Genomic DNA, 23,772 nt, shown 5'->3' on the forward strand with positions numbered 1-23,772 from the left:
TGCGTGCGTGCGTGCGTGTGTCATGAATGACCTCATGGTTTTAAAGGATGAAGGAAGGAGAGGAAAAATTCTGCGGAAGAAAAGTTTAGAAAGATGAATTCTAATGTACCCAACCCCCTTCAGCTTTCACTTCCTCTTATTTGCATGATGTGCTTGAAACGTGTAGTGAACTACATCAAGCTACGCCAGAGTCCTCCTCTAGTCCCTCCGCCCTCTCTGGCACCACACCCTGTCTCCCGCCAGCTGCAGGGACTCATCACCCACACACAAATATCTATTACCACGCCAACTGTAAACATACAAACCCTAATCAGCGCTCGTCCAGGTACAGCTCTGTTTACTATAAAGATGCATTCATTTTAGTCCTCCTGGTGCATGCTGTTGCAGCAGCCAACTCCCCTCCCTTTGCAACAGAAATCTTCCTTCAAGTTCTGATATCAGTCATTCAGACCAGCACACACACACCTCCTCATCTACCTTAAAGCACTACGTGAAGGGGCGGGACACGTGGAGGAGGAGGCCGAAACCCAAACCAAATGAGTTGCCTGTTTCAACGCGCTCTAGAAAGCAGAAGCACAAGTAGCAAACAGCTGCAGACAGAGTACGCCATCTGGATGCAGTTAGGTTTAACTACATTTCGTAATGTGTGTAAACGGCGTTGGATTTAGTTGAGCTGCAAAGATTAATCGAGTTGTGTTAAATGAATCTCCACCTAATTTGATAATAAATTAATCGTTTTATCTCATTTATTTAAAAATAAAAGGTCAGAATTCTTCTTGAATGTGAATATATTCTAGTTTCTTCTCTCCTCTGTGACAGTAAACTGAATGTCTTTAAGTTGTGGACAAAAAGAGACATTTGAGGACGTCTTCTTGGGCTTTGGGAAACACTGATCCACATTTTTTTTTCATCAAACAACTGGTGGATTAATCAAGAAAATAATTAACAGATCGAGCGACAATGGGAATCAATAGACTTTATAAGCCTTTTGTGAAAGTGTGTGTCTGGTTTACACCGCCCTGTCACTGTGCAATGCATGAAGTGAATACAAGTTTTTTTTGGTTTAAAGTTTCTGAACATATGTTGCTGTGTCCTTCCAGGAGACCCAGGACCCCTCTGCTGTGCTGTGGCTGGATGAGATCCAGGATGCCATTCTGAAGGCAAACCAGGACACACAGGAGGCCTTGCAGTGTAAGCGCACACTTCATTTAACTGAATCTATGTTATATATAAGATTGCAGAACATTTACTACCCACATTCTGCCAAGAGTTCTTGATGTTAGGACACCGTGAAGAGCAGCAAAGGGCTGATGTTGTGTGTTTGTGTCTGCAGTCTCGCGCTCCATCCAGGCTATCAATGAGGCGGTGGACACTGGCGATCCAGCTCAGACTCTCGCTGCTCTGCGTAACCCCGGGTCAGGACTGTACGGAGTCACCTCCGAGTGTGCTCAGACCTACCAGGATGACCTGTCCAAGATAAAAAATGAGAAAATGGCAAAAGGTGAGGAGATAATTGGGGATTGAATAAGGATAAGGACAGTCACCTTGGCTCTAAAAAAAAAAAAAAAATGCAATTGTGATTACATGTGGATGAATGATACATGTTTTCAGTGGTTTCCAGTGTTTTTAAATAGGGCTCCACAATTAATCGCAATTTTGTTGAAATTGCAATATAAACGAGCACAATATCCAAATCACTGTGGGGGTGCAGTATTTGCTGAAGGCGCAAACAATGTGTCAAACCATTTTGAATGAAGTATTGTGGCGCTGCAGAGACAAACAATTATCATTTCCTCATCATGAATCACATCACAATATCAGTCAAAATAATTGCAATTGAATATTTTCCTTATGTCGTGCAGAACTAATTTCAAAGTGACAGAGATTGGCCTGATGCAGGGATTATTATTTACCATCTAAATTTCATTCTTTGAATAATCCATCTTTGAATAATTGTTATTTTAATTAAAAATCATATTTCAAACTACAATGAATTTTGCCTGTTGCACTGCATTACTGAACTAAATGTACAATGGAGGGATGATGCTACTTGCTAATTAGGTCCATTGCCTCCATCTTGTTCCCTTGCGTTCTGTAATGCTGTCTGTCCAGGTGATAATGGCAGTGACTGGGTGAAACACTGGGTGAAGGGAGGACACAACTACTATTATAACCTGGAGACCAACGAGGGCACCTGGGTGGAGCCAGAGGGCTTTGTGCAGAACACCACCCAGCTCAACAAGGAGGACATCCAGGTGGGTCCCTGTAGTCTCCCATTGCCAGACCTATCCCGACAGCGCTGTGTAAGGAGGGCGGTCTGGCTTCACCACACATACCTTCCAGGACAGAAGGAAAAATTGCTCCAGGTTGTTCGCTCTTCTTTAAACCAGTCACAATCTTCTTGGGCGGCTACATGCTCCAGTCGCACTGCCGGTGGTTCTGCTAAATACTCCTCGGGAAGGATCTTGTTTTGCTGGAATATGTGCACCCTGCAAAAGAAACCATATAATATTAAATGAAGTTAACTGTTGACGCAATACAGTAACATGAGCTTTTTGAATGAACTGGATTCATGGTTAAACTCAACTTGCTCTTACCTGTGTATCCCTGTGTGTACTTTGTTCACAATAATCAATCTCACCAATCGGTCCCAAAACAACCCAGTTAAAGAGGAAAGGCCCTTAACATATTCTTTGTAAATCTTTACAGTCATACAGCAACACAGAACTACTGTTGATTGATTTAGTTGATTGTGAATTGTCCTTATGCAGCACTGCATGACCGTAGCTTCTTTTTTTTTGACGTTGCGCTAAACTGGTCGCTTTATGCTTCTTGTCAGTCGGTGGTTTCCGGGGTAACCACAGCCTACAATCGAGAGCAGCTGTGGCTGGCCAACGAGTCCCTAATCGCCAAGCTGCAAGCTCGTTGCCGTGGCTTCCTGGTGAGAAAAAGACAACGGGAGCGGATGAGCTTCCTGAAGTCTCAAGACCCAGCAGTTTCATGCATACAGGTGAGAGACACCTGTAACACAGCTATCGTCCTGAGTGCACACATTGAAACTGCTGTCTGCTGTGAGGACTTGTTGTTATACTGATTGTCTTTTCTTTCTCAGGCCCACTGGAAAGGCCACCAACAGAGGAAGAAGTTCAATGACCGTAAGCAGTATCTGAAAGACCACAGTGACGAGGCCGTCAAGGTAAGGTTATCATGCAATGTATGTAACCTAACTATTATTATCAGACATATGAATACAGTTAAAACTGATAGGATTTGTTTATGTCTTTCTCAGATCCAATCCATGGTTCGGATGCACCAAGCGCGTAAGAAGTACAAGGATCGTCTAAAGTACTTCCAGGATCACGTAAGTGTTCATAGCCTCAAACCATGTTGAATAAGATTACCCCAAAATTAAGTTTTGGACAATTTGGAAAAAAAGACAATGGGTTGACAAATGGTCTGTCACATAAATGAGGGTTTACATTAAACAGATTGCAGTGTTATCTAATAAAAGCTTCTAATAAAAATCACTGTGCATTCCTTTCCCGTGACACATCGCTGACATTTAGCCGGTGTCCTGTGGGCTTTGAGCGAGGCAGACGGATCATTATCACTCTGACACGAGTCAGCTCACAGGGGATTCCTGTGGTACTGTTTTAAAGAAATGAAAAAAAGGTCAGCCAAGTGATTGCTGTTTTCTACTGCAGATCAATCAAGTGGTGAAGATTCAGGCTTTCATCCGAGCCAACAAGGCCAGAGATGACTACAAGACGCTGAGTGAGTAGGATCAGACTTTGATTGCTATAAATAAAAGCTGATTTATGGTCCTACGCAGAGCTCTTGCTGTAGACTATGTAAGTGGCCTGATGTTTACACTTACGTGCGTTGTTGTGTGCATCAATATCTTTAAAACAAAACAGGTGTGTGTGTGTGTGTGTGTGTGTGTGTGTGTGTGTGTGTGTGTGTGTGTGGTAGAGCGAGAGAGACACTAGAGAGAGTGACCTTCAACATGGGATTGATTTTATTGTTCTAGTACCAAAAACTCAAATTCTGAGGATTGAATATTTGGTGTCTATGTCTTGATTCATTATTGCCACAAAAAATATAGCGATACTATGCTGTATCAATTTTTTTTTTTCACCACTTCTTGAGTGTTAATGTGTTCTTCCTCCTCTCCCCCCAGTCAGCGCAGACGATCCTCCGATGGCGGTGGTGAGGAAGTTTGTCCATCTGCTGGACCACAGCGACCAGGACTTCCAGGAGGAGCTGGAACTGATGCGGCTCCGCGAGGAGGTGGTCACCAACATCCGCTCCAACCAGCAGCTGGAGAACGACCTGAACCTGATGGACATCAAGATCGGCCTGCTGGTGAAGAACAAGATCACGCTGCAGGAGGTGGTGTCGCATAGCAAGAAGCTGACCAAGAAGAACAAGGGCCAGCTGTCCGACATGATGATGATGAACAAGCAGCGGGGGGGCCTGAAGGCCCTCAGCAAGGAGAAGAGGGTCAAACTGGAAGCCTACCAGTACCTCTTCTACCTGTTACAGGTAACGTTACAGTTACATTTTCTGATCTTGGATTTCTTTGTCTCTAAATCCTGATATCTGCCGTCTGCCTCAAGGCTACTCATCAGGGCGGGGGCTGCAAGGGGGACACGGGGTGGCACTGCCCCCATAAAATATGATTGCCCTACCATAATTTTAACTTAATTTAATTTTAATCTTAATCTGTTTATTGATCCCCTATGGGGAAATTACAATTTACACTCTGTGTCCACACTTTGTTAGTTTACACACAGTCCTGAACTACACACACACTCATGCTCAGGATCTATACATGCACTAATGGAGAGATGTAGTGGCCACATCTAACAACAAAGGCATACAATTAGTTCAAACAATATAGACTTCTTGTGTGCTTCAGATGGTTATTGCCTAACTTTGTAACCGCAACAATCACAACTAAGACTGTATAAGATTCTGTCTAGTCATGCCTTGGTGTGGGTTGGTGTGGGTGTGGGTGTTTGTGTGTGTGTGTGTGTGTGTGTGTGTGTGTGTGTGTGTGTGACAAAAAGAAGTCTGTTCACTGGCTCCCTGTTGCAGAGAGAGTTCACTTTAAGTTCTCACTCTTACGGACAGAGCGTTGTACAGTCAGGCACCTTTTTATTTTTGTTTCATTTCACCTTTATTATTTCAGGCAGCTCATTAAGAACAGATTGTTATATTATATTTATTCAATGGCAGCCTGACAAGAAGCAAAGCCACTTAGGGAAAAGGAAGGAGGGCTGGATAAGAGGAAATATGTTAGAAATAAATTAAATTGAATGACATGACATACCATTTGAAATGCAACACAACACAGCTGGAAAAAGTTGATGTGGAAAAGCAACTACATACAGTATGTTGGTGAACAAGGCTGATATACCTGCGTACATGGCCGAGCTACCTCAACAATATTAAGACCCGTGGTCCTCGATCTTTTGAGTCCATAGCACTGCGACTTTGGACTGCTCTGCCTCCACCTTTAATAGTCAGCTGTTTTCAGATAAAGACCTACCTTTTTAAACAGGCATTTGGTTGACCTATCTTCACTTTATTTCTTTTCTATTACTTTGTAATTTGAAATATGCATTGTTTGTTACATGTATGATCTTGTATGTTTTTGTGTAAAACACTTAAATACGCTCCTTAAATACATTTAACTGACTAACTTACTCGTGATATTTAACCCAGTGTCTGCTTCCATTCTATAGACCAACCCCACGTATCTGGCCAAGCTGATCTTCCAGATGCCACAGAATAAATCCACAAAGTTTATGGACTCTGTCATCTTCACCCTGTACAACTACGCCTCCAACCAGAGGGAGGAGTACCTGCTGGCCAAGCTCTTCAAAACGGCCCTGCAGGAGGAGATCAAGTAAGAACCAAACACTGCGACAATCCTTAAATGAGCACCGTTTTAAATCCAATGTCCATGAATACACAGTTAAAATTGTTTCAACTGTCCGCAGGTCAAAAGTGGACCAGATGAAGGAGATCGTCACAGGAAACCCGACAGTCATCAAGATGGTGGTGAGCTTCCACCGCGGTGCGCGGGGACAGAACGCGCTGCGGCAGATCCTGGCACCGGTCGTCAAGGAGATCATGGACGACAAATCGCTAAACATTAAGACCGACCCGGTGGACATCTATAAGGGCTGGGTCAACCAGATGGAGACGCAGACTGGAGAGGCCAGGTGAGCTTAAGGCTTTTTGACAGGGGGGTGGCTGTCTAATTGTTTTCATACACAGGAAAATTATAATGCAAAGTACATTAATAAATATATAAAAAATATAAACTGTCTTTTTACTTTAGTATAAAGAACAGATGGTGTTTTATAGTGGCCTGGTTTAAATGCTTGTTTCAAGAAATCTTATCAATTAATTATTGCTTATCCTATTGACAGATTTCTTTGTTGGTATTAGCACATTTTTTTCAAATTACATAAGTGTTTTTTGCAGTGATGAAAGCATGGCTACATTACTGCACACTAGTGAAGCAAAAGGCTTTAGGGGGAAATGATATTAACGGTGTTCCTTGTCTCCGTCTCTGTCTGTCTTCTCCTCAACAGTAAGCTGCCTTATGACGTGACTCCAGAGCAGGCCATGTCCCACGAGGAGGTGAGGACGAGACTGGAAGCCTCCATCAAGAACATGAAGACCATCACTGACAAATTCCTGTCTGCCATCATTGTCTCGGTGGATAAAATCCCGTACGTTCCTCACTTACAGCATCACTGTCTGCATTTTCACAGACACAAGTCAGCTGCTTCGAACCAACATTTATAGTGAAATAGTTCCCGCTGCCTGTCTCACGCTGTCTGTGTGTCTTTTTGTCTGTCAGATATGGGATGCGTTTCATCTCCAAGGTGCTGAAGGACACCCTCCATGAGAAGTTCCCAGATGCTACGGAGGATGAGCTGCTCAAGGTTTGCATCTTTAATTTAGAAGTGTAATGTTTGTCACTCTGTGCTTCCCACAGTCTTTAAAGGACCAGTTCTACCAAACCAAAAGAAAAATATATTTTCTATATCCTAGTTCCCACTTGCCACAGTGTTATCTAACCATGCAAATGATTTCGGTTTAATGAAACAAATGATTGTGAGGTCTCCGACACTGAGTCTTTACCTAGATTTTCCACCAGGCGCGTCTGTGCTTTGTTCTGGTTTTGTTCCGTCCTCCTCCACGTCACACCAAGAGCAACTCAGAAGTGGACTGTCTTGCAGCCCGACTCACAGATTTTGTTTTCTCTAAAAGTACTTGAAAGAAAAATCTCATGTTTATTTAGCTGTACCTTCCACTCCAGGTACTCCCACAGTTAAACTCCATGCCTTCTCTTTTCTGACATTGTCCTTTAAAAAAGATCTGTAATGTGGTCTTATGTTCTTCCTCCTCGAAGACATACACAATAGGGGGTGTCTTTTGGTAAACTGACTGGAACGCCCCGCGGCTTGCGTGAAAATAGACCTGGAGCATATCTTCAGCGGAGCGGAGAGCCGCTTCACGCACACTTCGGGGAAGCGCCTTGACGCGGCTGGTGGAATATCAGCATTGACTTGAAAGGCTGCGATTGCTCACGGGCGTTACGGCACCTCTGGAACGCAGCGCAGACTTGCATGGTGGAAAATGCTACAAACCCAATACAACTGTGGTACATAGCGTTTGATTTGTGCACTTTAAACATCTAAAAATTAAATTCAGAAGCAGGTCACACAGACAGATTTGTCCACTTTAAACCAGGGCTGCACAATATGAGGAAATAATCTATCAGATTATTTTGACTGATATTACGATTGCAATGTGATTCAAGGTATTGGAGGGAATGGTCATTTTTGTATCATTATTCTCATTTTCATTGATTTTAAAGCGTGATTTTTGTGGGGATCTGTAAAAAACAAAGATTTCTTCTCCTTAGTCTACGGATACATTTTGTTGTCTGGGATGTCTCTGCAGCACCACAGTACTTATTTCAGAATGGTTTGACAAAAGCCGCAATTTGGATATTGCAGTACTCCATACTGTGATTTTGATACAATAGCGATTAATTGTGCAGCCCTACCTTCAGCTATGACCACCACCTCCTTCTGCATTGAGATAGTTTGCAGTCATTCTGAGATAGAAAGTGAAAACTGGCTGAACTGACCACCATAGCTCCTCTTCTCTGGCCTCTTCATTGATCGTCTTCTGCCTGGCTCTCTCTTCCCTGTTTCTTACACCTTTCTTTCCTTTTTTTTTTCCTGCTGTTGCTCTGCTCTTCCCCGCCTTGCCGACCAGCTGCGGCCTCTCTGTCGGGGTGGTGGTGTCTTCCTTCACACTGTCTGCTGACATAAAGGTGGCCCATGACACTCTTCTGGCTCTCCTCCTCTTCTTGCACACGCTGACAGGGTCAAGAGCCTTTTTCCTCTTTTGCACTAGCATCTACCAAACTTTTGAATCTCAACTCCTTCCCTTCATGGTTTATATGAGTAGTCCTAAAATAGAAACAAGCATGCCGTTTGCACCTTTTTTGGTATGACAACCAATGTGGTCCCTAAATAACTTAAACTAGCACTTGGTAGGATTTAGTAGCATCTAGCGGGGAGGTCGCGGATTGCAACCACCTGAATACCCCTCATCTCTGCCTTTCCAAGTGGGAAGTAGAACCCATGGTGGCCTTCAGGTAACGTTAACACGTGATAGACCCTTATTAGAGCCGCTTTTTGGTTTTCCGCTGTAGAAACTATAGACTCTATACAAAGATGGAGGACGCCTCTCCACTTCCTCTCGATGCACCAAAGTGAAGCCAAAATAGCCCGGATATGGGGGCTGACATCTTGTTATTTCAAAGTCTTGCCCATATATCCTCCCGGCCAATTGACAGTGATTTACAGCTGTCAATCATGACACTGTTTTTTATAGCATTAAATAGCTAATAAATACAAAACTTATCAGAAAAATGAGCACTTCAACAGACATTAGCGTGATAAGAACTACCTAAAATGTATTTGACATTTTTTAGTTTGGCCCATGTTCTATTGGGTAACATAGAGGGGCGAGATTTATAACATATACTGCTGCCAGCAACCAGGGGGCGATCCAGATGTCTTGGGTTAACTTTTACAGTCTATGCATCAACCCCTGGTAACAACATGGCAGGGCAACATGGTGGGCTCTGCATAATAAAACCAAAACGCATATGATGGGCTCATTCTAAGCTAACGAAAACACAATGATTCTTAGTTTCAGGGGATTTACACTGATGAAAAAAATAGTTAAGATTATTAGATTCTGTCTTTGCAGAAGAATCGCCCTAAATCCAACACACTGCTCCTTTAAGTTGAATGACAATCCTTATTTTTCGGAATACTTGTATTTCTGTTAATGGCTGCATCATGCAGCATGACTTCACTTACATCTTTCTGAATAGTTTGATCAGTGGTCATACAAAAAATCAAATGTTTCCAATTTTAAAAGCTTTTTATGTACCATTACGGCTATTTTTCATCCCCCCAAAAAAGTGTTCACAATGCATAAAAAATATGTCACCTTTTCTTATCATAATACTTTGATTAACTGAGTCATTTGATTTTGACGTTTCAGATTATAGGGAACCTCTTGTATTACCGCTACATGAACCCGGCCATCGTGGCGCCAGATGCCTTTGACATCATTGAGGTGTCGGCGGGAGGCCAGCTGACCACCGAGCAGCGGCGAAACCTGGGCTCTGTCGCCAAGATGCTGCAGCACGCCGCCTCCAATAAGATGTTCCTGGGAGACAACGCCCATCTCAATCCCATCAATGAATATCTCAGTTCCTCCCACCAGAAGTTCAGGTCAGATGTTTTTCTTTACAGAATTAGCAATGTTTTTACAGGATGCATGGAAGCTAAAACTTTTCCAAAAGGGGCACTTCAGGATGCTGTTAGTAAATGTCTAGTTTCTCCTCAGTGATGCTTTCATGCTGTATTTGCTGTTTAAAGCTCTTCTTCTGACTTTAACCCTCCTTGCATCGCAGGCGTTTCTTCCTGGCAGCCTGTGACGTTCCTTCACTTGAAGATAAGTTCAACGTGGATGAGTACTCCGACTTGGTCACTGTCACCAAACCTGTCATCTACATCTCCATCGGAGAGATTATAAACACTCACACAGTGAGTTTGGACCCCATCCCTCCCGCTATTTTCTGTCTCAAATCATTCCCACTGTCACACATGTATTCCTGTCAATCTGTACCAGGTGTTTGTTTTAGTTTTTTTGAGATTTTGTCTTATACAGTACGACTAACACACTGCCTGGGCTCTTCTGTCCTGTTAGCTGCTGCTGGACCACCAGGACGCCATTGCTCCGGAGCACAATGACCCCATCCATGAGCTGCTGGAGGACCTGGGCGAGGTTCCCACCGTAGAGTCCCTCATCGGTGAGTGGAGTGAAGCAAAAGGCTTTCTTTGTCAGTGTGGTTCCAGTTATGCAAAAGAAATTAGCTAAAACTTAAAGAAAGGTCGGTTGGTCGGTCGTTAGGTCGGTCCATTTTTTCCGATATCCGATTGACTTCACTTGCTGGATGTTTTGCTAAAGATCCAAGGAAGTGCAGTGTTGAGTGCAAGCTCTAGATATTTATTAGTAGTGCTGTATGTACACACCGTATAGTGCATTTAAAAGGTGCAGTAGGTAAGCCTTAAAAAATTAATAAATAAAAAAAGCACCACCTACAACCTGTTGTGCGATTTGCGAAAATCCACCACTCCCTGTTCAGATGCACCAATTAGGGGGGGGGTCTAACTGCATGTCTATCACTGCTCTTGCACACGCATTTCATAGCGTCCACCCTGCCCTGGGCACGAGCTGCGGCTAGGTTTCTTCCCCTTCCCCCCCTCTTCACACCCGCTCTATCATGGATAGCACATACATCCTTGTGGGGGGAGGGGCTTAAGGGACTGTTTTGGGCTTTGGTGGAAAGAGGGGAGGGACTGAGAAGTTGTCCATGTTTAATTTTTTGGGCTTAATCCTGGATCTTCACAATCCTACCTACAGCACCTTTACGATGGCACCACTATTTACTATTATACTGCCGAAGGGCATGCTGAGATGTTACATTGTAGCAAACTCAAACATTTCAAACATCAGTGATGTAACTTTTCAAATGCCAAACGCTTTTGTTTCCAGCAATAGCCTGGTCCCAAACAGGGGTGGGAATCACAGGGTACCTCGCAATTCGATACGATACACCATACATATATTATCATCTGATCCTTTGAGCACACTGTCCCTTCATCTGAACAGCTCTCGGTCTCTTTCAGGTGAAAATCCTCTTCCTTCTGACGACCCCAACAAAGAGCTGATGGGGAAGACCGAGGTTTCACTCACACTCACTAACAAATTTGACGTCCCTGGTGAGGCCAACGCTGAGATGGATGCCCGGACTCTCCTGCTCAAGTAAGCTTATTCGGTAGTTTCACATTCGGGAAAAGATATATAGAGAAAATTAAATATCATAATATTTTTGACCAAACACATCGATGGCAATATTGAGGCGATATTGTAGGGTTGACAATTGATGTTTTCTCAAAATATTAACGCAATGAGATTTTTGATAGACAATAACTAATAATGTGGATCCAATGACTAAGTGGGTAAGGGCAAATCATAGAACAGCTAGTAAGTCTGGTAATTTCAGAAAATTACATCACTTTACAGTAATACAGGCTTTAAAACCAGGAGAAGACAACATCCGAGTCATATCACGACATAACGACCTAAATTTAAGTAGGGATAGTTAGGGTTAGGGTAGGCACCGAATCCAGGATTCGGGTTTGGATTTGAAATTGTCACTTATCTGGCGATAGCAATGTGCTTTCCTACGATGTGAGAAGAGCGTCTGAATTCAACATTAAATTGTTACATTTAACTATTTTAGAGGCTGTGGACGTTTTTTACTCCATTATTGCGTTTCCTGTGTTAATGGAGTGAGGATGGGAGGAGGATTCAGTATTCAGTTTTGGATTCGGCAGAATCTTAACCAGTGGATTCTGTATATGGCCGAACCCCAAATATCTGGATTCGGTGCATCCCTAAATTAAGACAATATCTAGCGTCATATATCAATGTCAATGTAATATCAATAGTTTATGGTTAGCAAAGTAGATTCATATGGTTGTTCCAGAAAATGAATTGGTTTCCTAAATGTTTTATTTTTTCAGCACCAAGAGGCTCATTGTGGATGTGATCAGGTTCCAACCTGGGGAGACTCTGACTGAGATCCTGGACTCATCAGCAGGCCCAGAACAGGTCAGAAATACAAAGCCACTACAATACACCGCTGTTGTCATGGAACTACAATTAGTGTTAATTTTGTCAGGCGAGACCAGACTTAATATGTATGTACTGTACGTCAACATGACTAAGACGAGACAATGACTAGACTGCACCAATGTCCAAAAACACTGAGTAAGACTAAATTACCATGCATCATTGTTGACAAAATACCATGCTTTATTGTCTTCACAGTGTACTGTGGGTTGAATTCAGTGTGTGAAAGTTTCACAAATTTATGTTAAATGTATAAACTTAGCACAAAAAGTAAGGACACTTTTGTTTGGTAGATTATTTCTCTGTGGTAACAATTCTTTTTGGCAATAAATCTTATACCGATGGAAAGCCTTCTTAGTTCCCTTTGAACATGCATTGACAGTATGACAACTTCGCCAAATCTTAACTGCCAATGCCAAACAGCTTATTATGCCATTGACACATTTGGTGTTTGGTGGATTGGATGATTTTAGAAAAATGCAGAGTTTTTTTGTGATTGTTGTCAGGAAAAATCATTGATGATAGGGCACGTTTTCTTAAAAAATGCGATGAAACATGCAGGATATTTGTGCAATTTTATGTGATAAAATATGCTGTGGAGGAGGGTCTGGCAACAGGAAATCAACTTGGGGTCTTTCAGAATGTTTACGTTTACAACTTTGAAATGGTCTATAAAAACGTTGTTTAACTGACACTATGGTAACTGATCCTCTTCTTTCCCCGGACGACAGGAAGCAGAGTACCAGCGTGCCATGCAGAGGAGAGCCATCAGAGACGCCAAGACTCCCGAGAAGATGAAGCGGGTGAAGCCGGTGGTGGACGACAGCCTGACGCTGCAGGGCAAGAAGGACAAGATCAAGAGCAACCTGCAGAGGCTGGCAGAGCTGGGGAAGGTTCACCCCGAGAACCGCTTCCAGGACCTCATCAACGACATAGCCAAGGTAAATAAAAGTGTCTGAAAAGCCCTGTTCTCACGGGACTAGTATTACCAGAGGACATCATGCGATTTAGAAACAACTAGGGGTGTCACCATACATCGGTCTGGATCAATATATTGGTCTGGATCGATAAATCGGTCTGGATCGATATATCGATTCAATGCTTTACGGAGCAACATCATCGATACAAAGTGAAAATATTGATGCATATCTACATTTTTCAGATGCTTTATTTTGAAATTCCCACTTTATATTTGTTCTTTTTATTCAAATGTAAATGTCCGGAGGAGCTCAGAAATAAAACTGACACATCAAATTTAAGTTGCTTTTTGTAAATGTACATTAATGTTACTTGTTGTATTAAATAGGCTTATGTATTGTCTCATGTTGGTGAGTGGCACACTTTGTAATATCAGTAGATATTGTATTGTTGATATAATATTGTATCGTGATAAGACATTTGATTTACACTTAGAAATTACCCCCCATATATGCATTGCGTGCGGCGCAATTACACAGGATAAATTAAGCCAATAACGACGCCAAATCACAGGGATGCCTTTTTGAACAGGATTAATATCACACCCCATACTGTGTGTGGTGAAATATGGCAGGTCATTTGTGGTAGACATTTTAATTTACAAACTCTTGACGTGGCAGATTCACACAGGATTAAGATGACGTACTCTGCAATTATTTCAAATTACAAGAGGTCTCCAGGTAATACTGATCTTATGCAATAGGGCTAAAGTGGACAGTTAAAACAAGCGGTGTCTTATTTATATTCAATGTGTTTGCGTGTTACAGGACATCAGAAACCAGAGGCGGTATCGTCAGCGTAGGAAAGCTGAGCTGGTGAGACTTCAGCAGACAAACACCGCCCTGAATTCAAAGACCAATTTTTACGAAGTCCAGATTGATTCGTACAATCAGTATATCAAGACGTGCATGGACAACCTGGCCAGCAAGGGGAAGTAAGTGATCTTTCATTTTATTTAACAGTTCACATATGTCATGTGTGGGTCCATGTTTCGCCTCCCAGTCTGTCTGTACGTGTCCGCAGAGGTGTTTTTTGAGGGGAGGCATCGCCCCGTTTCCCAGCATTCACGCTTGATGGGCTCCCCACTAGCAGTTATCAGTTTCTTTCCAATGAACACCGACAAGCAAAGGGACTCCTTCCTCCTCCAACCACGATGGCTGCACCTGGTTGCACTAACGCGCCGCTCGTGGCCTGCTCCTTGATTTCAGAACAGTCCAACATGGCGGCTCGTTTGACACTTTCGCTTATTTTACATAAATTTGATCACAAAAGTGTTTCCGAAAACATTGTATGCGAAAAATAAGCTATGCAGTTGCTATCTGAGCTTTCTGTTGCATGACTAAAACAACCTTTCGAACGTATACACGGTCCACCAAAACATCTTCCTTCCCGGGGCTTTCTTTCAGCGGCACCGTGGCTCCGTCTGGCGCTCAGCCCCCTTAACCCATGTGTTGTCTTTCCGTCAACCATGAAAAAACACATTTTGGATACCTTTTTTTTCAACATTATTATCGCTTTTCTGACATTTTTGTCACTTTTTCAATGTTGTAGGTGCTTTTTTTTAAATGTTTTATGATAATTTTTATGTTGACATTTTCAGCCCTTATTTCAACGGCCCATTTTTTGTGACAAAAAACAAACAAACTGGAAACGGGTAAATTTGACCATTTGAAATTTGACAACATGAGGGTTAAGACCATTGTGATTGGTTTAAATAAATGCCATTAAACCAGCACACGTTTTTCTCCTATCCCGGAAAACTGCGTGGACTAGCCTGACCGGAGTACGCCTGTGGGTCTGGCTATGCAGAGAGGAGACAACCGAGAGAAGGGGAAATGACATGCAGCAGTCATGAAATATCTACATATAGATGTCTGACTCCAATCAGACTTATTCCCACATGTAGTATGAATGTAATAGAGCATTCTGTTTCCCTTTTTCTTTTTCAAAGCACATTTTTGAAGTGTGCCAAAATCCCAGCGGGGTCACTTCTAACAGGCAGTGAATCACAGTGCTGATCCTCAGACTCCTGCTAGTTTGGATATGGGCGATCTAATCAGGGCCCGTGTTACTCCTGGAGGGCAGAATTAAGCCCAGCTGCTGCCTCGTTAAATAGATAAATAGCACTGCAGGAACCAAGGAACAGGCTTTGAAACACCATGGGAGGTGTCACAAAGGGAATTAGTCTGTATTATTGAATCACATACACATTAGGCTTGTAACAATTATTACATAATTGTCTACTTGTCCATTTTTTCTTTTACATAATGACGGTTTGTTTGTTTAACCGCAGTGAATTGCTAACATTAGCTAAGGCCTTCAGTCGTATGGGAATTGTTGATTTTGTTTAGATATGCCAAATTGTAATTATGTAAGTGATTATTGGTTGGACAATATCTTTTTATTATTATTTCAATTTTTAGTAGTTGGCACTTGACCCTATACACGTTCTTAGCAATAAACATGACAAGGCTTTTATGATAATAAAGAGGTGATGTTTGAAAGGCTGTGTATTTGTTACTACACAGTCTTTTATAAAGTACTTGAAAGCGATACTTGAATAAAAGAACCAGTATTTTACCAGTTAAATTACTTTGGTAGAAGTTAGTCACCTTTTAGAATATTATTTGTATTTGATATTAAGTGTACTTAAGTATCAAAAGTAATTTTCTGATATTAAACGAATATTATCAAGATAGAGCAAAATATACAACAAAATATTATTACTAAAAGAGGAATTTCTTCCAATGCTACATCTATTTTTTTTATATACATTTATTACATTAAATAGAAACTTTGATTTTAACTTTTATTATGGCTTTGTCATAGAAAACCATAACTTTCAGGATTTCCACACCTTCTTTTATTAAGTAAATTAAATTGTTTTATGAAGAAGAATCTTTCACTCTCAACGTACGGAGATATTTCCTAACGAGTACCAAAGATGCTTAGAGGAAATGTAGTGGAGTAAAAGTAAAGGTTTCCTGATATATAAATAACAAAGTAAAGTACAGATAAGTACAAATTCTACTTCAGTACAATAACGACGTATTTGTACTTTGTAACATTACAACCCTTTTATTACATAATCTGGGTCACATAACCTGTATCTGTGAATTCATTCAAAACTTTAATTTGTGTACACTGTCTTTCTGTCTCTCCTCAGGTTGTCAAAGAAACCAGGCGACAACAAGACCAAGAAGAGTAAACAGGTTTCTCAGAAATACACCGCCTCTCGCCTCCACGAGAAGGGCGTGCTGATCGCCATAGAGGATCTGCAGCCCAACCAGTGAGTACTGCTTTCTTCAGTGGTGGAATGTAGTCTAGATCCATGACGCTCCACGTCCGGGATTGGTTCGTTGCCTCCAGAAATTCCGCCGGATTTAAGCCCGGGGTCCGTTACCTTCCTCTTTCTTTATGTTGGCGGTCTAACCTCCGGTGGATTTCTGAGGACTATGGTGACCTGGTCCTCAGATCTCTGCAGGGTAAATCCAAACAGCTAGCTAGACTATCTGTCCAATCGGAGTTGTCTGATGCTTTACTGAAACAACCTTTGAACGTACACACGTTCTGCCAAAACAAAGGTCTTCCTGAGGCCATTTTGCAAAGGCGCTACAGCTCCGTCCAGTGTAACTAAGTACATTTGCTCATTTGCTAAATATTGTACGTTTTACTCCACTACGTTAGCCGACAGCTTTAGTTACAAGTTACTTTATTTACAAATTAAGATTTTTGTACACAACACATGTATGTTTTGTTATTTAAACTTCCTAACAAGATACAGACCTACAAGTCCAAATGGAATGGTTAAACAATTAAACACTAAATCATTGTACTGTTTAGGTCATTTACACTTTCTCCAATGTTAGGATATTTTTGATTGAGTACTTTTACTTTTAGTACTTTTTAAGTACATTTTCCTGATGATACTTAAACTTACTTATTCAAACCTATTCACCTATTGCACTCGGATTTAATACATAAGATTTTCCTATAAATCAGTTTTTTTTCTTGCAAATGTACCACTTAAATCTTGAGTTATTCATTTTTTTGTATCAATGGGCTGTTATTGATCAGTTTCTTGTCACATGGTGACTCATTTCACCACATTAACGGTTTCCTCTTCTCTCTCCACAGGTTCAAGAATGCTATTTTTGAGATTTCTCCAGCAGAGACTGTTGGAGTTTTTGAGGTGAAGGCCAAGTTCATGGGCGTGCACTTGGAGACATTACAGTTAGAATATCAGGTACAATTTCTCCTTTCATATCGTTTTTCTTCTCTTTCCTACAGTTGCCAAAGAGTAAATATTGGTGCGTTATAGAGACTGTCTGCTGTGATTGATTCATTGCGGCTGATCTTCTCATGTGTTTGTTTCTCAGGATCTCCTCCAGCTGCAGTACGAAGGTGTGGCGGTGATGAAGCTCTTTGATAAAGCCACCATCAATGTCAACCTGCTCATTTTCCTGCTCAACAAGAAATTTTATGGAAAATAGAAAAAAATAACAGGGCGACAGACACTGATTTAATCCACAAAACCCACTTTGAGGGTTGCAGAAAGCCCTGACCCGAACCACCCTGGCTCTCCTACACATTGCCTACTGCACTTCTCTTATGTGCCAATGCAAATTTATGTAGATTATTTTTTATTATGTGGATCACCATATGTGCTTTATTCTTAATGGAAACACTCCATTGTGCAACTCGAGCTGTCACGCCACAAGAAACTTGCTCAAGTCTTTTTTTTTTTTTTTGTCTTATTGTCTGTAACTGCAGCTAGGTCAAAAGTTTAAGATTTGTATGTTTTGCTTTAAATATTATGAATATCTTCTGCATGGGCCTTGATTAATTAATTATAAAAAGATGTATGTTACATGTAAAAAGATCATGTTTTGTGTCTTTTATATGCTCACCTGACTGATAAAAGGTCTGTTAAACATCTCCTCCGCAAATACCAAAGTCCCAGCGTATTATTTTCAGCCGGGCTGTAGTCCAGGAGGCGGTGTTTTGCGAGTCCTGACCCGGTCTTGGACTCAGTGACTCCGTCTGCTGTCGGCCATTTTTGCGTTGGATTTTCTGTTGCTGCTTGAGACAAATGGGAAAGAAAAAAACGGAAAGAGTTGTGGGGGGGAAAAAACGAGATTCACTCTTTCTCCTTAGCCGTATTTTATTTTGAAATCACTGTCGGAAGTAGTAGTTTTTTTTTTTTTTTTTTACATATGGTTTGAAAAAGATTCAACGCTCTCTTGATTTTGATTTGACCCTCAACCCATTGTTAACAGGCACACACACAGTCTAATATTTACGCAAGGAGAAAGTGGCATCACACATAGAATTTGAAAAGAACTTTTTGAATTTTTGGCGCGCTCATATTGAGCTTTTAATCTCAAAAATTGGGTTTTGTGTTTTTTAAATATGCTTCTAGAACGAATTTCTAATTTTGTTACATGGGCATGACAAATTCACATTACACCACGTCCAGTCTGTCCTGGCTCAGAGGTATTTCCTGTTTGTTTTTTTCCGGGCAAGAAAGTCAGGAAGTTGGTTTGTTTCGAACTGGACTGAGCTGGCCATGACCACAGCCCTGGTGCTCTGAACTAAGCTGCCACTTATAGCTCCGACATTCATAACCAGGATGTGACATGGCACTCCAAAACTGTGCAGATGTGCTCAGTCATTGGCTTTCTCAGTTGATTTACTGGGAATTCATTTTTTTTTCTCAAATATCTCTCATGGGCTGGTTGTCTCATGCAACTGAAACAAAATTGTTACATCCCATCCAGAATCAGTTTAGTAACTACAACATCATGTCTGTTGATCTGTAAAAACAGTGTAAGATGGACACTGAATACAGAGATTTTTAATATGTCTTGTTGGGAAATAATTTGACAAACTTTCTCTTATTTATTTTATATGTTGTCAGTCCACATTCTACTGTAGTTGATATTGTCACTACCAACTATGTGAGTTGAGTGCAGAAGTGAGTTTGGCATGCTCAAATTAAAATGTTTAACGGCATAACGTGTCATACGGAAATTTATGCACTTGATAAAATAAACTTTTCTTATTACAAACTATAACCAAAGATGGAAATCATTTCAAAAACCGTTTTAGCAATCTATGATTGTTTGATTGCTTACATTTGCTCCAAACGCCATTCAAGTAACGGTCTTTGTTGTGATTGATTGCTAACTTGTGGCCAGCAGTGAACAACCTTTGGACCATTAGCATGTTCTTGTCAGTGATTTATTAAGAGAACGTTCTTGTAGGCTACATGTCGCAAAATGACGCATGCGCAACTCACATCTGCGCTCGACTCACATCAGGTAGTAAGCCACCAACCTCCACTAAGCGTAGCTCCTATGGCGCCATTTTTATGCTATCTATCAGTGTAATGTAACTAATGTTAACAGCATTTTAGTCAGCAATAATTAGCCTGTGCCATGTTATCTCCTTACATATACATTCTCCCTCCATCTCTGCAAGATTCAGAATGATTGAGATTTCTCTTGCACAGCTACCAGAAGACTTACAGTTTTCAGACAGGTTGCATCTACGTCTTCAAGCTCAGTTGGAGGCTGCGCAGTAACGCTCATCCCTCACTGAAAGAGGGCTTTTAAGTGACTTCACTGGTCTCCATCATGGTCTATGGCTTGTAAACAATGGGTCGTGTTGTCCATTTCTTATACGGTCTATGGTAGTGACAGATGTTTGCAACATTACAGACCATGTAATCAGCTGGAGGATGTGCAGTTTCATAGGTGTAAATCTCAGGGGGTCAAGATTTACCCAGTGTGAGGGTTGTCCCCACCACCTTCAAAAAATCATTAAAAAGCATGTAGTGTATTTTGAAAATGTAATAATACATGATTAAAAAAATGGAATTGGTAAAACAATACGAACAGGGCAAAAATTGCCTTTTAAAGAAAATTTAGAGAACAAAGTTTGAATCTCTTAAGTAACTTAGCTAAGGTTAGCATGTTGTGCAACTCCAGTAAGTAGGCAATGCTGATTTATTCACTTTAAAAATTGGTTGAAGTGATTATTTTCGCTGTGTCCTTAATAAATTTGACATGACAAAAGATGTTTCCATGAATCCTCTGTTAGCAGTAGAACGTTACCTAACTAGCTTGTTAGATGGTTAGCTAATTGACTGCCCCTAGCTTGCTGGATAGTTAGCTCGTTAGCATTAGCTAGCTAGCTTGCTAATTCCACCCAACATGCTTTCACTGGTTACAGCAAATGCTAGTTTGCTTGCTTGCTTGCTTGCTAGGGGTTCAGTCCTCATTTCAGCATAATCTGCATTAGAGAAAAGAATCCCTTCTGATGTTTAAAGTGAATAAAATCGGTTGTCAGCCTTCTTCCTGGAGTTCCACAATTAACACTACATATATCCTGTACCAATACAATATTTGCTTTATTTTATTTCTTTAAATATTGCGCTTGAGAAATTTAGTTCAGCAAGACAGTTTATAAAGTAATCCTTTACCTGCTGCAGCATAGAGATGTTTACACATTAATGTATCAATAATAATATCCCCAATCATGTAGGGTTATATATGATTCTGAAATGTGCCATTCTGCAAAATGAATACTTTTAGATTCCAAATGCAAGATGTTTATTGCCGTACGTAAAGTAAAGACAGCTTCCATCATGCAATGAAAAACTTACTTTGCCAGTCTTCCTTGCTCAAAATTAAACAAAGTGAGAATAAACACTAAAAAAGTTGTAATATTTACTGTGTATAAATAATATATATATAGTTAATTTATATTGTTTTGCTTATACTTAAGAAAGTTTTTAAATGCAGTACTTTCCCACCATTTCCAACATTTTTCCATCTTTATCCAACATTGCATAATGCACTCTCACTCATTTCCCTCTCAACTACTACAACATTAAAACAATACTTTAATGTACATACATGTACTTTACTGAGTATTTCCATCTTGTGCTACTTTAAACTACTACTCCCCTACATTTCAGAGGCAAAGAGTACACTTTTTATGCCACACACTTAGTTACTAAATCCTATTTACATTAAAGAAATTATACACTCATGTGATATCATGCATGGTATATTACTACCTAGTATACACAAATATCTAAAATCCACTCCGAGGAAGATGAACTACAAGTTTTTGTTCATGATACAGACGGAATATTATAACATTCTATAATAATGTAACTAAAATGAGCCATTTTTTCATAATGTGTACTTTTTACATTTGATACTTTAGAGTGCATTTTGCTGATAGTACATCATATCTGTATATCATATACAGATTTTTACACTGTAGTATTTCTACTTTTACTTACATTGATATTCCCAAATTTGTAATCTCCTGCTACAAAAGCTTGATTGGGTCCATTCAGATGTCTTTATGTTTGAGTGCTATTTGATGGTTTTAGGTTAAGTCTACAAATAGATGTTATTTTGTATGAAAGGTTTGTTTTGTACGTGGACAAAAAGTTGTACAATGGTTTAATTGAAGAGCAGAAAGAAGTATGCCTCTCAGCAACAGTTAAATATGAAGAGAATAATTAAGCAGTCACTGGTAAAAGAATCCGGGCAGATTTATTGCTTCTGAATATAAATATGGATTTGGGTAATCACGTGAAGGCTACTTATCATATAATAATATAATTATAAAAAAACAAAGACAAAACCAAGATTATTTAACACAATCTTTTAGACTGTAAAGAACTTTTGAATCTCATTTTGTATACACATTTCAAATAAGTAGAATAGATCTGGTGTCTGAATTATTATAAGTTAAAAGTTATTGGAGGGAAGAAGAAATACCATAATACAACAGATGACAACCAACTTTCAAACAGCAGTGTGGTATATAACCAGAGTACTTTTTTTTCCTAACCTGAATACTTCTTTCAGCTCTGATGATGATGATGTTATCAGCAATCCCATAGAGAGACAGGATAATACAGCACCTGTTTACTGGTTCCACTATTATTCAATTTATTTAGCATTTATTCACCATTCTCATATCTCACTTATTATTCATTATTTATACATCATTCTCATTTCTTATTTCAGAACTGTTCATAATGTTCATACTGTTCATATTATAATATAATAACTTAATATTATTTATCCCAGTACCCTTTGCAATATGTTCCACATTTAAATAATTTTTATTGGACTCTTCTTGCACTCATCTCTCTATATTGCCTCTGTTTAGAGTATGTATATATTAGTGTGTATAAATTGTTGGTTTGTTGGTTTGTTTTGAATGTGGTAAGCACATTGTGAGCAACTATACTCCAAATGTATACTATATATATGTATACTCGTATGTGTCTTCATACCTGGTCAGTAAAGCTGATTCTGATTCTGATGATGTAGTAACTCTGTCGCCGCCCTGTGGACATCAACGGTACTGACGGCGTTTAACGAGGGAATGTTTTTCTCGCAGTAGCTAGTATGTAGGATAACAAGCCAGCGGATCAGAGTTGTGGTCACTAGCCCTGCCAACCGACGGCTATAATAAGGCTGAAAACATTAGCAGCATGGTCTCTGGAAGAGTTCTGCTTTAGCAGCGACGAAGGAGTCGAGCTTTTCTTTTGGCGTCGCTTGTTTATTTCCACTGGAGTCGGTGGGTTGTAGTGTGTCTGAAATAGCTCTGCTGCCCGTGGATTAACACTCAAGAAGACGAAAAGAAGAACCGCTGTGATGTCGATTTAAGTGTAACAAATGTGGATTATGTTCCTGCTTCACTTGTGAATATTTGTGATTTGGAGGCTTCCGCATTTTTGTGGCGGTAACATCGACTCGAAATTCAGTTTTAAGTCGGGACAAGACCAGCAGCGGACACTTGTTGAAATACAATTTACATCTGCACGGCAGCTTTGCTAACGTTGGTAGCGAGGTTTATCTATCAAGGCTAACAACTTTCTCTAACACCAACGCTAAATCTGCTACAAATCCCTTTACATATGCGTCTGCTCGATGTTGACCGAGTGTCGACAAGTTGTCAAAGTGAGTTTGTTAACATTGTTCCGATGACACTGACAGCAGCTTAGCTAACTTGGCTAGCTAGCTAGCCGCAGCTGTTACTCGGCTCTCCTGTTAGCAATGACAACTAACGTTATGTTAACGTTACATTCAAACAAGTGGTTCGCTGGAAATATGAAGTCATATTGTAACATTGACTTTTTTTAATCAACACGTCATTCTTCGTGAAAGTTATTAGAGTTTAACTGTACACACTTAATTTGCTAAGGCTTTGTTTACTCCGCTCTCTTGGCATAGGAAGACAACTTTTATTAACGGGAGCTTAGCTACGTTAGCTACTAGCTCGGCTTACAACAACACTCAGTTGCTGCAGCCAGCAGAGTTAACTCTGGATCAACTTTGTCCAACAAGTAATGTTTGCTATGGTGTTAAAACTCGGATTGGTTCACTGCAACGCTCACTGAAAGATTCTGGACGATAGACTCCGGGCACCGTCTACCAC

The 23,772-nt window shown here is 40.5% G+C and overlaps 2 protein-coding genes and 1 long non-coding RNA gene across 7 annotated transcripts in view; 2 read left to right on the plus strand and 1 right to left on the minus strand.

The window, feature by feature from the left end:
* Window positions 1–18,143, plus strand: part of iqgap1 (IQ motif containing GTPase activating protein 1) — a 62,293-nt gene extending 44,150 nt beyond the window's left edge. The window contains exons 16-37 of the mRNA XM_034900494.1: window positions 1,101–1,191; window positions 1,334–1,501; window positions 2,113–2,255; window positions 2,840–3,010; window positions 3,113–3,196; window positions 3,290–3,361; window positions 3,705–3,774; window positions 4,181–4,545; window positions 5,751–5,914; window positions 6,009–6,233; window positions 6,609–6,749; window positions 6,881–6,965; window positions 9,616–9,848; window positions 10,031–10,163; window positions 10,327–10,429; window positions 11,310–11,445; window positions 12,210–12,297; window positions 13,050–13,259; window positions 14,064–14,230; window positions 16,463–16,585; window positions 17,434–17,542; window positions 17,676–18,143. Of these exons, the coding sequence (XP_034756385.1) occupies window positions 1,101–1,191; window positions 1,334–1,501; window positions 2,113–2,255; window positions 2,840–3,010; window positions 3,113–3,196; window positions 3,290–3,361; window positions 3,705–3,774; window positions 4,181–4,545; window positions 5,751–5,914; window positions 6,009–6,233; window positions 6,609–6,749; window positions 6,881–6,965; window positions 9,616–9,848; window positions 10,031–10,163; window positions 10,327–10,429; window positions 11,310–11,445; window positions 12,210–12,297; window positions 13,050–13,259; window positions 14,064–14,230; window positions 16,463–16,585; window positions 17,434–17,542; window positions 17,676–17,789 (3,195 nt within the window). The 3' untranslated portion in view covers window positions 17,790–18,143. The remainder of the gene's footprint in view (window positions 1–1,100; window positions 1,192–1,333; window positions 1,502–2,112; window positions 2,256–2,839; window positions 3,011–3,112; window positions 3,197–3,289; window positions 3,362–3,704; window positions 3,775–4,180; window positions 4,546–5,750; window positions 5,915–6,008; window positions 6,234–6,608; window positions 6,750–6,880; window positions 6,966–9,615; window positions 9,849–10,030; window positions 10,164–10,326; window positions 10,430–11,309; window positions 11,446–12,209; window positions 12,298–13,049; window positions 13,260–14,063; window positions 14,231–16,462; window positions 16,586–17,433; window positions 17,543–17,675) is intronic.
* Window positions 9,209–19,237, minus strand: LOC117942034. Its single transcript, XR_004656050.1, has 4 exons — window positions 19,123–19,237; window positions 12,428–12,431; window positions 10,919–10,921; window positions 9,209–9,219 (listed from the first exon to the last, which is right to left on the minus strand). It is a non-coding gene; the product is annotated as an uncharacterized LOC117942034 (long non-coding RNA).
* Window positions 19,238–22,719: 3,482 nt separating this feature from the next.
* crtc3 (CREB regulated transcription coactivator 3) overlaps window positions 22,720–23,772 on the plus strand; it is a 37,518-nt gene continuing 36,465 nt past the window's right edge. For 4 of the 5 annotated variants that reach the window (XM_034860970.1, XM_034861130.1, XM_034861052.1 and 1 more), the window contains exon 1: window positions 22,721–23,772. This exon is cut by the window's right edge and continues 184 nt beyond it. The gene's annotated coding sequence lies outside the window, so the exon portion shown is untranslated. The other variant, XM_034861294.1, reaches the window with a different exon arrangement.

Source organism: Etheostoma cragini, chromosome 1, assembly GCF_013103735.1.
Source record: "Etheostoma cragini isolate CJK2018 chromosome 1, CSU_Ecrag_1.0, whole genome shotgun sequence".
Lineage (NCBI taxonomy): Eukaryota > Metazoa > Chordata > Actinopteri > Perciformes > Percidae > Etheostoma > Etheostoma cragini.